At 43.8% G+C, this 17,141-nt stretch overlaps 1 protein-coding gene across 6 annotated transcripts in view; it reads right to left on the bottom strand.

The window, feature by feature from the left end:
* CD86 (CD86 molecule) overlaps positions 1-17,141 on the bottom strand; it is a 72,689-nt gene that overhangs the window by 34,981 nt on the left and 20,567 nt on the right. For all 6 annotated transcript variants that reach the window (XM_060298139.2, XM_030858100.3, XM_030858110.3 and 3 more), the window contains exon 2: positions 4,360-4,409. In XM_060298139.2, coding sequence (XP_060154122.1) covers positions 4,360-4,409 — 50 coding nt within the window. The remainder of the gene's footprint in view (positions 1-4,359; positions 4,410-17,141) is intronic.

The raw sequence follows: 17,141 nt of genomic DNA, 5'->3' as shown, positions 1-17,141 counted from the left end.
TGAAGAAAGAATACCTATAAAACAATGACAGTTACAATGAAAGCTCCTTAGCAACCATAAACCAAAGAAGACAATGGGGCAATAACTTCTGAATGAGTAAAAACACACACACATTCAAATAAAGCAAATTACAGCATTTCAACCCACTGGACTAATACAATTTCAAAAATTATAAAAATGAAAAGAATTTAGAAACGTGAGAAAGTGTGTATGAAACAATATTGAATAGAACATATTCAGGGATTTGCCTATATATTGTGGTCACAACTATATATAACTAATTTTACTCTCTTGTCTGTTACACTGTAGTAAGGACCAGAGGAGTGATTTTTATGTATCTTTTTATTTTCTATATTTTTAAAGTTTTTTTTTTTTATGTAGACCATTTTTAAAGTCTTTATTGAATTTGTTACAATATTGCTTTTGTTTTATGTTTTCGTTTTTTTGGCTGTGAGGCATGTGGGATCTTAGCTCCCCGACCAGGGATCGAACCCACACCCCCTGCATTGGAAGGCAAAGTCCCAACCACTGGACCACCAGGGAAGTCCCAGAGGAGTGATTTTTAAGTAGTGGAGGGAGCTGACTACTTTTTAATGGAGACATCTATAGGGAGAATGAATGAAAGAAAGAGTGAAAATGAAACCAAGAATGGGTAAATACTCTTAGAGACTGTTGAAAGAGTTTTCATAATTTTGAGGTCCTGGAACTTGGCCCTGTGACTGGCAATGGCTATAAAGGAAGGGCTACAAGTGTTTTTGTTTCTGTAAATCTTAACAGTACCGAGGGGGCCAAAATCCCGAGTTGCATACTCTGGAAATGGTATTAAGATCTCTCACAGAGTAAAAACAAGCCACAGTCTCTCAAACTCTTGCTGCTTCCCAAAGTAGTCTGTTTGCCATTGGAGCCTCTCTGTTCCCTACAAATTTCACTCTTGCTCCCAATCAGCCCTCTACTTATTCCTATTCAGTGACCATCTTCCACTAAATTAACTTGTCTGACAGCCCATTCTCTCTGGAACCTACTAAATACTAAAATGATCCACTACTTCGGAAGTAAGATACTCCCTACTGGGGAGCAAACATCTATTTCAAAGGCCTCTGAGACAGTACCTTAACATAAAGGGGTGACTCCAATAGGAGAACTACTAGGCTCCATGACAGTTCTTTGGGAATTTGGGAATTACGTCTGAACTATCTATCTATTCACCTCTGTGATTATAGTGACAACTATCAACAGCAACAGGAAGTGGGAGTCAAAGTAATCATATAAACATAATCCTCATGCAGCCACCCATGTAGGAACCTGCAGAAACCTGGGAGGAAACAGTAGACCCTTACACAAGATACGAAATGAGGGTTTGAGCCAATTTTATGTAAATCTTAAAGTGAATGAAGACCCCCAACTATACTCCTGGTACATTCATTGAACCAGAGGTATTGTTCAAGAGAAATGAGAAGCCTTAGGACCCAGTAAACCCCCAGACAATAAGAGCAACCATAAAAAGTCAAACTAGGAAGAAACTTCCTCCTGATACGTGAGCTACTGATTTTCCAAACACCACTCTGACTCCAGCTTTAAGTGCTACTGGAGGTGCTGGGTAGCAGCCAACAGAGCTGGACAGTTAGAGGTGCCTTTGCAAGTGGCACTTCAACATTCCTTTGGCTTTATGAATACAAAGCACAAATTATAACCTAATTCTGCAAGGCCATGGCTGCCCTCTCGCCCTTTTAGGTTTTAAACTCTTGTCCAATTTTCGCCTCATGGGCCAGGGCAGCAACTATAATGTCTGATTTCCATGACTAGGGGAGGACACAAAACATACGGAGGAAAAAGGAGACACAGAATTATTTCACTGTCCTGTTTTATCTCTGCTGTCAAATGAATTATTCAGCCCTGCATTTTTGCCGTGGATTATCTGGGTCAATTGCATCTCCTTTCTCCCTTTGGATTCCTGCCTATGGGCAGGTCACTGCTTGCCAGCCCAGCAAGCAGAGATGTGCCCTGAGAAGAAAGATAAAATTCAAATAGATTCTTTTCCATTCTTTAAAAAAGAATGAAATCTGTTTTATTATTTTTAATCGTGTGTTAAGTATTGGCAATGTTATCTTCCAATCAGGTGTCACCATTTTCCTATCCCACTTAAAATTTCTACTGCCAAAAATATAACTACTATTCTCTCACCACCATAAAGCTTAAATGACTTCCGTTTGGGGGAGTTATTTTTAAAGTTTCAATATTGATAACTCTCTTTTTAGAATTTAGGAAGTATCCAGGTATCCAAGTATCTGGTACATTTTTCTTTCTTCTCTCCCAAGTCATAAAAGCTGGGCTGGTCACTGTATGAGAAGGGCCAGGGCCCGAGCTGTAGGGACAGCTAAGGTGTCAGCTGCTGGGAAGGTGGAGGATGGACCTGGTGGGGAACTTGTGAACTTGACTAAGGCACAAGCCACATTATCTATCAAAGTTGTTTGAGTCCCCAAGGGACAAATCCTAGTATTATGGAGAGTTCCCTAGCAAGAGTTAGGAGGAACAGCATAATGTCAAGGTGAAGTGAAGAGAGGCTGAATCTATACCGCTAGGTGTGAATCCAGGCTCTGCCACTTATTAGCAATGTTGTCTTAGGCAAATTACTGAACCTCTCTGGGCTTTAGTTTGCACAGCTGTAAAATGGGGAATCATATAACAAGACCTAAAGCAGAGAGTTATGGTGACGTTTGAGTTAATATTTATAAGATGCTTAGAACAGTACCTGGCACAAAGTAAGCACTACATCTCTGTATTTGTCAAATAAATAAGAAGTGGGATAGGAAGGGGTTCTTGCTGGATAATGTCCTGCAAAGCTTTGTTTTATCCCCTTTCTCTCTTGCTCTTGCTCACACATCACTTCTACCTCCCCAAGAGCTAGAGTAACAGGTCATATTGGTGCTGGGAGGTGGAAGCTGCTGTTATGACCTAAGTCAGTAAAGTGATCAGTTAGCCCATCTATAGATCAGGCAGCACATGTATAGCACAGACCCAACAAGCTCCAAGGTGCTAAACAGAAAACACATCACAAAAGGCCTGTCCCAGCCAGCATCAATCTGAGGGAGCATCTCTTCCTTGTAGCCTGACTCCTTTTACCCACAGCAGGGACAAGGACAGTGGCCAAGGGCCTGGTGTGTGGCTATCAGAAGGAGGTAAGCTCGTGGCCGGACCAGTTAGTCAGGGGCAGCCTGTGTGCCGTTGTAGCCAAACAGCAGGCTGGGCTCCCCCTCCATGTCTGCCCCACACCAGGACCAGATGCCTTCCCTCTCGGTGCTAAGGGTGGGGAAAACAAGCAGCAGGAAGGGGATGGGCCAGGAGAAACTAAAGGCACCCAGTCGCAGGATGGGTGGCAGGAACCTTGGCCAACCCCAGTTTACAGATGAAACTGAAACTCAAAGAGATCAGTAAACAGGGAAGGTCTGAGTTTTGTGAGGCCTGACACTGCTAAAATTTCTTTTGAGGGGGAAGAGCTCTTTCAGAAAAAGAATACAGAACACAAAACAAAATGCCCATGGCCACTACGGTGCCACTCAACATGGGGAGAATGTGATAGAAAAGTCGAAAAGTCGCAGTGGAAAGAGACAGTGGTCTTAACTTATTGTGGTTAAAATATCTTATTAATGAAAATTTTACTAAGGCTTAAGACACAGGACCGCACTGTTAGGGCTCCTCCTGGGGTCTCGGAGGGGCTTGGAAAGAGCTGTGCAAGTAGGAGCCCTGAAGCTTAGTCCCTCAGCTTGATGGTGAATCAGCTGATACAATTAGCTGAGGCTCACTGAAGCAGGTGGTAGCAGAGCTGGGTTTCTTGATCCTCCCAGTAATCAGTGCCAACTATGATCTATGGGCACGGGCAGGTGGGGAGGGCAGTGGATTGGGGGGGAGAGGGAAGGTAGGGAACGAGAAAAACAATGATCGCTAGTGGAAGGAGACTTCTAGAAGCCTGTCAGCCATTTCCTAAAAGTGTGAGAATGCAGAAGTGGGGACAGAGGAGCAGAAGAGTTAAGCCTCAGGCGTGTCAGAGTAGGGACCCTCCCCCAGCTCCCTGGGCACCAATGGACAGGCCAGGCTACCCTCCTCTGTGCATCCAGGACCACGGGTGTGAGACGACAGAAGGTGTAGGGCTGCATCTCAGGCTGGGCCTGCCATCAGCTGAGATACTTGTTCTCGATTGTGATACTTCCTTCTTCTCCATGAAAGTCTTTTGCATGTGGTATTGTGAACGCTGAATAGAAAGTGAGTAAAACCCATCAAATCTCAAACCCCAGCTTGGAGGTCAGGTTCATCGGGAGAGAGTGGGAGGATTCTAGGACTTTATAAAGCCCCGAGGGTGCTTACCAGACAGCAGGAGGGCCATCACAACGAGAGTGTTTCTCAGTCCCATGGTGCTAAAGTTAAAAAAGAGAGATAAAACTTGATTAGAAAATGAAACCAAAAACCAAAATATAACAAGTGGAGTTTGAAATTCACTTAGGCCCATGGGTGTGGCAGAGATCAAACAGTGTGTACACCAAAGCCATTTTCTTTTCCTCCTAACCCCACAGACACGCTCTATTTCCCAGTCCCCCCCACCCCATGTTAGGTGGGCCATGTGACTGGTTTTTGGCCAATGGAATTGTGGGCAGAAGTGACAGGTGTTACTTCCAGATACAGCAGCACTAAAGCCTCTCTCTTGCCTCCTTCCCCTGCCTTCTTGGATGCAGAGGCTCCAGAGGAGGAGTCCAAGGGCCTAGAAGATGGAAAGCCTCACTATGAAAGAAGCTGGTTTGCTGGACAAATTAATAAAACAGCTCTCAACACCCCACAGTGATCTATATTGGGCTGTGACATGAGCAAAATATAAACCTTTATTGTGTTCAGCTAATGAAATTTTGGGAGTTGTTTACTGCAGTAGCTAGCATTACTTATCTTGACCAATAAAAGGGTATGGCGGGGCAAATAGAAAGTATTTATGTTCAGAAATCAATTTTTCTTTGGCTTCCCTGTGGTTTTCAAACTTTATTGTGCACAAAAATCATCTGGAGGGCATGTCAAAGCAGTTTCCTGGGCCTTGTCCACAGAGATTCTGATTTAGTAGATTGAGTGAAACCCATGACTAACAAACTCACAGGTGACAGCGATGCTGGTCTAAGGACCCCACTTGGAGAACCACTGCACTAGAGTGTTCACTTAATCTATATGATGGAGCCAAGGAAAATGACAGGCATTGCTCTATAAACTCCATCCTCTCTTTTTAACTCTCCTGCCCTCTGTCTTTCTTCATTCACCCACTTACCCCAACTTAGACCAAAAGGGCTGTAGAGTGGCTTACAGGGAAGCACAGAATAGGAAAGATGACCAACATTACAAACAGGGGAAAAGCAAACCAAATGCAGGAATATAAAATGGAGCCGAGTACAAGGCAAATGCCAAATGCTTACCATAGAACTCTGCCCACTTTGCATGGTGTGGGTCACAAGTTTGGCTTGTAGCTTTTTTAACAGCCAAAGAGAAAAGGTAAACCTAATTGGTGAATTAATTTACAGATCTGTCCATGAGATAAAAACACACCAATGCTCAGGGGAAAGTATGCAACTATTCCTGATGCAATAGCAGAAATTTCTTTCTTAGGGGTGATTTGTCTAGAAGCCATCCCTGATGACTTTGGGCTAGGCTAGACACCCTTCCTTTCTTTTCCCATAGCACCCAGCACACAGCTTTGGGCCAAAGGTGTCTGTTTCTTCCCTTCTGGACTATAACCTTTCATTTTTAATTAAAAAAATTTTAGTAAATCATACCTGCACGTGGTACTAAATTTAAAATGTAAAGGTGATAAATAGTGGGAAGCAACTCACTCCCAACCCTGCCCCCTAGCAGTCTGATTTTCCCCCATAGTAATAACTGGAGTGACCACTGATACCTGTTAGCAGTTTCTTGCCTCTACTTGAAGTTATTTTAGGCAAAACAAAATGAAAACTTATACCCATATTTTTTTTCATTTTATTATAAAACACAACTGTTAGCATACTATAATGCAGTTTTGCACACTAACCACTCCCCTGGAGATTGTTCTATATCCGCATGTACTGAGTATCCGTATTCTAACAGTCGCATATTATTCTGGTGTATTCTATTGGATGGCAATAATTTACTTTATCAGCCCCTATCAATAGACGTTTAGGTTTTTCCAATCTTCTGCTGCAATGAAAAACCTTGATCATATGCCAAATCACATATGTGAGAGTAAGCTATCTTCCTATAAGCAGAATGCCTTGACCAAAAGGTCAAAAGGTCATTGCAATTTTAATCTTCACAGATACTGAAAAAATTGTTCTCCCCTAAAATTTTATGTTTATGCTCCCAGCAGCAAAACATGAGTGTGCTTAGTTTCATGTAGCTTTTGCCAACAAAAGCTAATTTGCGATCTTTATCAATAGGGAAGGTTAAAATGACATCTCAGTGTAATTTTTAAAAATTTTTTGTTGTCATGAAATACACATAAAATTTACCATCTTACTCATTTTTTGAGTGTGCAGTGGTATTAAACACATTCACATTATTGTGTAACTATCACCACCACCCATCTCCAGAACTTCTTTCATCTCGCCAAAATTAAACTCTGTACCCGTTAAGCACTAACTCCATACTCTCCCCCACCCCTTCGTCCCTGGCAACCACCATTCTACCTTCTGTCTCTATGAATCTGACTACTCTAGGGACCTCACATAAGTAGAATCAGACAATATTTGTCTTTTTGTATCTGGCTTATTTCACTTAGCGTAATGTATTCAAGGTTCAACCGTGTTGTAGCATATGTCAGAATTTCCTTCCTTTTTAAGGCTGAATAATATTCCATTGTATGTATATGCCACATTTTGTTTATCCATTCAACTGTTGATGGACATCTGAGCTGCTTCCTCCTTTTGGCTGTTGTGAATAATACTATGATCATGGATGTGCGAATATCTCTTTGAGACCTTGCTTTCATTTCTTTCAGGTATATACTCAAAAGGGGAATTACTAGATCATATGGTAATTCTATTTTTAATTTTGGGGGGAACTACCATATTGTTTCTCATAGCGGCTGCACCATTTTACATTCTCACTAACCATGTACGCGAGTTGCAATTCTCCACATCCTTGCCAACACTTGTTATTTTCTGTATTTTTTTCTTTAGTACCCATGCTAATGGGTGTGAGGTGGTTCTCACTGTAATTTTATTTTATTTATTTATTTTTTGCAGTACGCGGGCCTCTCACTGTTGTGGCCTCTCCCGTTGCGGAGCACAGGCTCTGGACGCTCAGGCTCAGGGGCCATGGCTCACGGGCCCAGCTGCTCCGCGGCATGTGGGATCTTCCCAGACCAGGGCACGAACCCGTGTCCCCTGCATTGGCAGGCGGACTCTCAACCACTGCGCCACCAGGAAAGCCCAATGAATCACGTTTAGTTCAAACAATTACATGAAATTGGTATGGCCCTGGGAAATCCTGGACAGATGGTCCATGTAATTCGTGCAGTGGGGAGGAGCACTGGATATGAGAAGGAAGTCAACATCGTTTCTGACTTCTCTGTTTGGAAACTCTTTCTTCCCAAGGGAGAAGCTGCCTCTCCTTTATTTCCTCTCACTGATACTGGTGTTGTTCTCTCAAACTATGCAGAATAAGCCTACCACACTTCTGTCTCAGCCCTTCATGGATTTGGGGGGTAGAGATCATGTTTGTTCTCAAAATCCTGGCCCAACAGTGACATTCCTAGTAAACTTCACTAACATTAATTTGGAGACTGCCCACCATCCTGGCCAACACTTTAGACACTTAGTTTATAAGGCCCTTTTAAAATATAGGGCTAAAACACTTGAGATTGACATGATTCTCTCTTATACGGTATAAATGCCCCATGTAAAAAATTTCTCTCACCTCTAGCCATGGAGTGTGCGTGAGGGTGGAGGCTTGACTTAGGAAGCCAGTTTTCTTCAATGTCATCGGCTCTGAGGAAGAGCAGAAATGTCACTGCTTCCTGTGCAATGAACTCTTAACCCCAACTATGAGTCACTGCTTTTTCCAGAGGGCCTGAGAAGTAGACACTCTAGGCTTTGGAGGGAGAGAGCAAAAAGGGGAATGGGAGAGGAAAGAACCTAAGAATTTACAGAGAGGATTCTCTGAGAGGAGATTTCTGTCAGCTATGAGCAGAGTAAAGTCTGTAGGTGTGTGAACTGGTCAGAAACCTAGAATGAGTAGCTTCCATTTAGCTGGAGGTTCAACTTCAGAAACCAAAGAAAAGTACCCATCAGACACTACTTTCCCTTGCTTTACATACCTGGCCATCATAGAATGTGAGTGAGAGTCAGCTGAATGACTAAGTATATTATTATGCCCCACAACAAGGTGAGATTATTTCTCCCCGTGTTACAGATGAAGAAATGGAGTTTCAGAGAGGTTAAAGAATGTTCCGAGTCACCTGGAGGTTGAGATTGAGATTGAGAGGTTGAGATCCAAGGTTGGGATTTAAACCTGCACAGCCTCCTTGCATTCTTTTTAATAAATTCTTTTGAGGTAACATTGGTTAATAACATTATATAAGGTTCATGTATACAACATTATATTTCCACTTCTGTATACACTATAGCTTGCTCACCACCAAAAATTTAGTCTCCATCCGTCACTCACTGTGTTCTTTTTAACACTGGTGTGGTTCCTTTAAAAGTTCCAGCTGGTTTCAGATGTGCTGTAGGACCCAGTGAAAGGATCCCAGTTCTACCCTCTCAGGACAACAGGAGAGCAGCACATCCCTGGGGCCAAGTGTGACGGTGGCTCCTGGAATCAGAGTGTGACACTCAGGGGGACGGGCTGGGCTGCGGGCAGGAGGGAGCCATAAGTGTTCCTGTGTATCAGGAAAAGTTCTGTCCTGAGCTGCCATTCAGTCCACAAATATTGCTTGAGCACCCACTATGTGCCCGGCGGAGGATGCTCCTCTCCATTCCAGCCCTAGACAGGTAATCAGTTTCCTGGCCTGGGCTGACCTCCAGACACATGTTACTGTGTTTCAGCTAAGCTTCACCTAGAAGAGCTCGGGGAACTACAGGTATTGGGGCAGAAAAAGGAGAGGATTAAGAAGAGCTCTTTTTCATCTCAGATCTGCAGGAGGATGTGGGATCTAGTTCAGGCCAAATGCAATATGCAGAGGTGTGTTGTAGTGGTGGCCAGCCATGGGGTGGGACAGGGGAGCACAGACATGATGACTCAGGAAGTGAGAGAAGGATTCCAAGGCAGAAGTTGGGGAGCACGAAAAAAGTTCCCTATTTCTCAACTTTGTCTAGACTATTAGTGGTGATCAGGGCACCAGGAAAAATGATGATAGGTTTGCTGGTGTCTAAGGAAGGTGTTCATTGAGACCGTCTCCTGCCAACATGTAGTGAATTTGCTTGGCGTCAGGCTTGTTCTAGAGGTTATGGGGGAGTGTAAAGATCTGCAGACCTTCGTCCCTGACCCAGCATTAAAAAGAGAAACAGAATGTCCACAAATAGCTACCATTCAAGCTCCAGGCCAGTGTGGAAGGTGGACTCATTTATCTCCTCCTGGCACATACGAGAGTCCTCGCTCCGAGCGAAGCGGGAGACGCCACAACCTCCATGGAGGGAGGAGTAGATGGGCCTCAGCCCAGTGCTCAGGCCCTGGCCCTTTGCCTTCTGCCAGCTCAAACTGTGACTAGACAAGCCAGGTGTGCTGGATGGGCACAGCCAGCCAGGTGAGAAGAGAGTGAAGGCCAGGAGGAGGACAAGTTTGCCCAGGGCTTTGGCTGGCCTCGGGGTGACGTGCTGCATGAATCACTTCTCAGGGCACCAGAAGCTCTACCTTTAGAGCAGCTGTGATAACCCCTGAGGCCCTGGGAGGAATAGGGTAGGCTTATTTCCTTTTTTACGAAGGTTCTGAACTGCAAAATAAGAAGGTTGCTGGGACTTGACTATATCTGAATTTTAACTTCTGACAGGGTGTCTCATGATATGCTTGAGAGCAATGGAGAAATATGGGATATATACTCGCACAGTTACTTGGCTGAAAAGCTGTGCCCTGATGTCATTCATTCATTTAGCAAATAGCTAGGAAGCCAGGCCTTGTGCTAGGTGCTGGGAATAGAACGATGAGCAAAACCAGAAAGGACTCCTCTTCATGTGGTTGCTTACAGTTTAGCAGAGGAGCAGGATAATGACCATACAAATAAACGTAAAATTACAATGATGACAAGTGCTACAGAAGAGAGGTTCATGGTACTCTGAGGGCCCATAATAGGTCTAGTCTAAACTTTGAAGAATGTTGTGATAGATTAAAGATGGACACATAGTCTTTGCTAATCTCCTCTCTTGAGTCTGGGCTGGGCTTAGAGGCTTGTTTGACCAATAGAGTGCACTAGAAGGGATGTTTAGGATTTCTGAGGCTAGGTCAAAAGAAGCCTTGCAGCTTCTGTCTTTCTTGGAATACTCGTGTAAGATGTCCCACTACTGAGACCACCATGCTGGAGAGGCCATGTGTAGGTGTTTGGGTCAATAAACCCAGCTGAACCCAGCCTTCCAGCCGTCTCTGCCAAGCCACCAGACATGTGAATAAAACCTTGAATCATCTAGGTCAGAGGTCAGCAAACTGCAGCGTGAAGACCAAATCAGGCTATCACCTATTTTTACAAATAAAGTTTTGTTGGACTACAGCCGTACCCATTTATTTAATTATTATCTATGACCGCTTTTGTACTACAATGGTAGAAATAGTAGCTGTGACACAGACCATATGGCCTGCAAAGCTGAAAATATTTTCTATCTGGCCTTTTATAGAAAAAAAAATACTGACCCTTGCTCTAGATCAGTACTGTCTAACAGAAATATAATGCAAGCCACATACGTAATTTGAAAATATCTAGTAGCCGCATTAAAAAATTCAAAAAGAAATAGGTGAAATTAATTTTAATAATATATTTTGTTTAATCCAATATACCTAATATTATAATCTCAACATGTGATCAATATAAAAATTATTAATGGATTTTTTTTTTTTTTGTGGTACGCGGGCCTCTCACTGTTGTGGTCTCTCCCGTTGCGGAGCACAGGCTCCGGACGCGCAGGCTCAGTGGCCATGACTCACGGGCCCAGCCGCTCTGCGGCCTGTGGGATCTTCCCGGACCGGGGCACGAACCCGTGTCCCCTGCATCGGCAGGCGGACTCTCAACCACTGTGCCACCAGGGAAGCCCTATTAATGGATATTTTACATTCTTTTTTCTGTACTAAATCTTCAAAATCTTGTGGGTATTTTATACCTACAACAAATCTCAATTAAGATGAGCTACCTTTCAAGTGGTCAGTAGCTGCATGTGGCTAGTGGCTACTGAATTGGACAGTGTACTGCCAGACTAGCCCATTCATCAGTTTAATACCGCCAAGTGACCTCAATTGATGCCATGAGGACCAGAAAAATCACTCAGAAGCCTGCCCAAATTTCTGATTCCCACATTGTGAAAGAGTAAGATATTCATTGTTGTAAGCTGCTAAGTTTGGGAGCAGTTTGTGATACATCAATAGGTAAAGAGAACAGATTGAATAGGTGCTAAGTAGGTGAAGGGTTGTGGGGGTGACTTGGAAGGATGCTAGGCAAAGGGAATAGCATGTGCAAAGGCATTGAGGGCACATGAGAGGAGGTCAATGTGGACAGAGCAGTGGAGGACAAGATTGGAGAGGTCGGCAAGGGTCAGACCATCCTCATTTTATGGGTCAGTTAAGGATTTTGGTCTTTATTCTGAGAGCAACATCAACAGCAGAGGAGTGACATAATCAGGTTTGCATTTTGAAGATGACTGGCTGCTGTGTAGCAAATGGATGGTAGGGAATCAGGGCAGAGGCCAGAAAACCAATCAGTTGGCTACTCTCGTTGTTTAAGTGAAAGAAGATGGCCTTTGGTTGTGGTGGCAAAAGTAGATAGAAGTTTATAGGTTCAAGCAGGATTATAGCCAGCAGGACATGATGATGGGTTAAATATGGGGAATGAGGACAAGGTATTGATTGATTCATTCACTCAACAACTGAGTGCCAGGAATCATTCTTGTTTAATAGACTGACACCATGGTGGGTGCTGTGGGGCTGTTTTTTCACTTTCACATATTTAGTAAAACTATGAATGAAAGCACAGAACTCATACTTCTGCTTTCAAATGTGCAGATGTGCATAAAAATGTGCACAAGAATGAGCCAGATAGCTGCTGGTCAGTTGGTAAGCTGAATTAATATTTATAAAGCCTGAAAAGAAAGTGGGATACTAGCATGCTGAATCTCAGGGTACACATGAAGATCTGCACTTAAGTGAAGTAGTTAAGTAGACAACAGAGAAGTAGCTTATCCATAGTAAATGTAAAAATCATATAAGCGTTCGCATGGCAAGGCTAACCAAAAGTTAATTCACTCTTAGTGTAGAATGTGGTCACTGTGCTCTGTGCTAATCAGACCACATCACTTGTGGTTATACTTGAATGACAATGACAAATTAGAATTTATCAAGGGATTCACCGGGGAATAGTGAAAGTATGTCAAATGAGGAACAGTTAAAAGGCCTGGGATTAACTAACTTAGAGAAGAGAAGCCTGTAAGTACCTGATGGCCCTCTGCAAATATTTAATGGCCCTCCCACAGGAAGACACATGCACTGTTGTTAAAGGGCCAGTAGTTCCAATAATTGGAAGTTACAGGGAGCCAGAGCTCAGCTTCAGATAATGAAGAACTTTGAATAGAGTGGTACAACCAAGGACTGGACTTTCTTGTGAGGTAATGAGCTCCTCATCACCAGACTTGCTCAAGCAAAAGTGGAGTAATAATGCAGAGAGACATTTTAAGAGATGCTTGAATTGGGTGGGTGGTTGAACTTCATAACTTTTAAGTTTACCTTGAAGCTTCTCATTCCATTCCCAGGAGGGAGGAAAAATAAGGGAGAAAACCTGGACACACCACCTTTCCCTGCCCCCACCCAATTCCATTCCTCTTATTTTTAGCATAGTATATGGTAGGGTGCATTTAGAGGATCCCAGAGTCTGTGGAGGGTCTGCTGAGCTGACATGTGGTCTAAGGCTTCAGAGGAGATGGAGAACAGCAAGCACTCCTATAGTCCAGAAGGGTGGGGTGAAGATGGTGATAACTGACCTGGGACTTAAAAGTAGGTCAGATTTGGTCTCAGATCTGTCCTCTGGTGACAGGAACAGAGTAAGCTAGGGGTGTTAGTGCTTGCTGGAGAGAGTCAAGTTCTGTTAGAGCAGATGAGGCTTCTACCCAGTGCTCCACCTAAGCCCACTCATTCTGATATTCCCACTCCAGAGACTTGTCAGCCTAGGCCACTGCGTAACAGAATCTTTCTCAGAGAATTTCTGTCTTCCTTTCATGTTAGCAATTGTTGATTGTCCAGACCTCGATGTGGTGGCTATCTGCCTCTGTCCTTGAAAGCCTTTGCAAGCTTCCAACAATTCTTCCCAGGACAGCCCTTCAAACAGATTCCTGAAGAAGTACCATCCTAGGCATCCAGTTAATGTGTCTCAAAAAACTGCTGCCTCCTGATGAACCACTTTTAAATGTTTGATTGAGTTTAGCTGGATAAGTATTTTAGCCATATTCTTATTTATTTTATTTTATTTTATTTTTTGCGGTACGTGGGCCTCTCACTGTTGTGGCCTCTCCCGTTGCGGAGCACAGGCTCCGGATGCGCAGGCTCAGCGGCCATGGCTCACGGGCCCAGCCGCTCCGCGGCATGTGGGATCTTCCCAGACCGGGGCACAAACTCGTGTCCCCTGCGCAGGCAGGCGGACTCTCAACCACTGCACCACCAGGGAAGCCCTTTAGCCATATTCTTGAGGTGCATGCACATGCATAAGAACAGAGGCAGAACCCTGTGTTCAATGTTTCCTACTAGTATAAAAGTCTTTGGCAACTTCCTAAGCCACAATCAAATATAGTAACGTTATGACACCTGGAAATAGGGGAAGTACCATGGTCTTTTCATAGGACAGTAAGAAAATCAGGCTGGACTGAAGAGAGGTTGATGGTTGACTCTGGACGAGTAATGGGAAATGAGTTTCTGTAAGCAGCGTAGGATAGCTTAACAAGGCCTAGAAAGTCAGATAAAGAGTTTATATTTGATTTGATAGAGAATTGGGAGTTTGGGATTAATAGTGTGGGAGCAAAAGAATTATGTAATGAAAATTTAAAAAAAATAGTCCTGTCAGTGGCCTGAGGAAGGAGGCGAGGGCTGATATCAGGGTGATCAAGAAAGCCAATGTTAAAGGCTTGTAGACCTTGAGATGAAGAGGCTGAACCAGCTTAGGGGCAGCAGGCATGACATGAAAGAAGATGGGCATGAGTGATGCCTTGATGAAAACGTGAACACTTCCTGGTGTCTGGTGGACATGGGAGGTGATTGGTACGGACACACGTCACCCATCCTGAGCTCTGCTTTCCTTGAGCTTCCCCACCAGCCACATCTCCTAGCTTAGGCTGGATCATATGTCTGACTTGGTTTCCAGTCTCTTCTTGGAGCAAATCCCTTTGGGCCCTCATTGGTGGAGAAGTTTCTTACCTAACACTGCCTTCCTTTCGTTAGCTGTCCTTTTGCTCACCCATTTGGGAGCACAGTGTTTCCACACAGATATGAGGGGAGCAGTATCAAAGATGCCTAGGTACAAAGAAGAAATGTCTAGGCAGATTCATAAGGAGCAGGGGGATGCTTTTCTTCACTCCCCAATATTGTAGGTAACTAAAGTCTTAAAATTGAGTCCATTCCCCTCACTTGCCCAGAAGAAGGAGCGTAACATGGCAATAGTAATTAGCTTTTCCAGTCTCCCAACAGCAAGTTTGTGTATGAGACAGATGCCCAGTTTTCCTAGTCGTATCTAGAATCGGACCTTTCTGAGTCAAGAAGCACTGCTTTTTCAAATTATCAATGGTTTTGGAAACCACTTTTCCCCTTTTGCCAAAAAGTTCCTATGGGTAAGTATTATGCAGAGTTTTACAAGTTCCTCTCTCTGAGTCTGTAAACATCCAGTTAGGGGCTCTGCCTGCCATGAATAAGACCCACAGAACTTACCAAAAGGCAGCCATGCCAATTCCGGCAACCTAAGGGAGCCCCTTCCTGTTCTCTCAGAACCAGAATCATGGTCAAAAAGAGAAAACCAAAGTTTCAAGGGCACAATCTTCTCCCCAATCCATGTACTAACCCTACTCTGGTACTTGGAATTCCCAAATTACTCATTCCTTGGGTAAAGGCATTTTTTGAAAGCCCCTGTTAAAATGCAAATGCTATCTGGAAAGGAGAAATGTCTTTTGTTTTTAGCTATTAAGAGTTAAGTTTGGGCTTCCCTGGTAGCGCAGTGGTTAAGAATCCACCTGCCAATGCAGGGGACACGGGTTCGATCCCTGGTCCAGGAGGATCCCACATTCCGTGGAGCAACTAAGCCTGTGTGCCACAACTACTGAAGCCCGTGCTCCGCAACAAGAGAAGCCACCACAATGAGAAGCCCGTGCACCGCAACGAAGAGTAGCCCCTGCTCCCTGCAACTAGAGAAAGCCTGCGTGCGGCAACGAAGACCCATTGTAGCCAAAAAATAAATTAATTAATTTAAAAAATAATAAAAGAGTTAAGTTCAAGTTAATTTATCTAAATAGGAAATGGAACTCGGAAAGAAATCATATTCATGAAAGGAGGGAGAACAGGGAATGGGACCTTTCCCATCTTGATGGAGAGACAGAAAGTGCTGGATACTTTTCTTCTTCTACATATATTCAAAATGGTTTCTCTCTCCCAAACCTCAGCCTAAGTATACTCTGATGTGCACCTCAGAAGGTCTCTATATCAGATTCGAGGTGAGGATAAGGGTCTAATAAAGGGTTATATGCTCAGCCTAGGGCCCTATCCGTCCTTCCTGGCCATGAAAGGTGAAGTGTCCCCACTTGCTTGGACTCTGAATGACTCCAGGAAACTCCCCACCACCTCCTCGCTTGTTTAGACATGTTTGCTCTAGTTCTGTGTCTTCACAGCTTCAATCTCCTGGCCCAGAGACCCCTAAACTCAACTCCCACCTCTATCTGATTTTTTTTAAATAAATTTATTTATTTGTTTATTTTTGGCTGCTTTGGGTCTTCGTTGCTGTGCGCAGGCTTTCTCTAGTTGCAGAGAGCGGGGGCTACTCTTTGTTGCGGCGTGCGGGCCTCTCATTGCGGTGGCTTTTCTCGTTGTGGGGCACAGGCTCAGTAGTTGTGGCTCGCGGGGTCTAGAGCGCAGGCTCAGTAGTTGTGGTGCATGGGCTTAGTTGCTCTGCGGCATGTGGGATCTTCCCGGACCAGAGCTTGAACCTGTGTTGGTGGATTCTCAGCCACTGCGCCACCAGGGAAGCCCATCTGATTTTTGAAGCATGGTATCTGAACCTTGATTCTTCTCCTAAGGAATCTAGCTTGGCTCACCCTTTCACCTTTCATGTTCTCTCCCCTCCCACCCTAGCCTCAATTTCATGAAATCCAGTCCTCACCTCCACCAGGAGGGGACATCTGTTATCTGGGGATATCAGAGGAGCCAAAATACCAAGCTCAAAGGCATAGTTATTGAACAGTGAGCACAGTCACAAAGAACCATTTCTTCTCTTCAAAGCACTGTTGCTATATGGTCATTTTTTAGTGTGACTATTTAATTAGCACTGTTTTCCCACTAGGTTAGAAGCTTCAGGAGGACAAGGACCATGTCTTTTATGCTCCCTGTTAGAAACCCGGTACCTAGGATGTAGGAAGCATTCAATAAATGTATTTAGAACACACAAATGAGCAGAGATTTGAAAAAGCTTCCATTATACACAGGATAGCTCATGTAAATAGAGTTAGTGGTATCTGTAGCAGCAAACAGAAGATATAATATAACACTGTGAACTTGTGCACATAATTAAATTGACTTATTTTAGTCTAGAGTCTGAGTCCCAAGATTGAGGTTGGGAGGAACAGGTCAACTCCTCAGTTATTACAATTTGAGAGGAGTGGGAAGTTCCCTTGGCCAAAAATTATTTTCACCTGTCTCTCCAGAGCCTTAAATAACTATTAGTGGAGGCACTATTTTAAGCCTATTTGCAAATGCAAATATGTTCA

The sequence above is a fragment of the Globicephala melas genome, chromosome 4 (genome assembly GCF_963455315.2).
Source record: "Globicephala melas chromosome 4, mGloMel1.2, whole genome shotgun sequence".
NCBI classification, from domain to species: domain Eukaryota; kingdom Metazoa; phylum Chordata; class Mammalia; order Artiodactyla; family Delphinidae; genus Globicephala; species Globicephala melas.
Note: the sequence above shows the minus strand (reverse complement) of the source record. Positions and strands in the feature narration are given on the sequence as shown.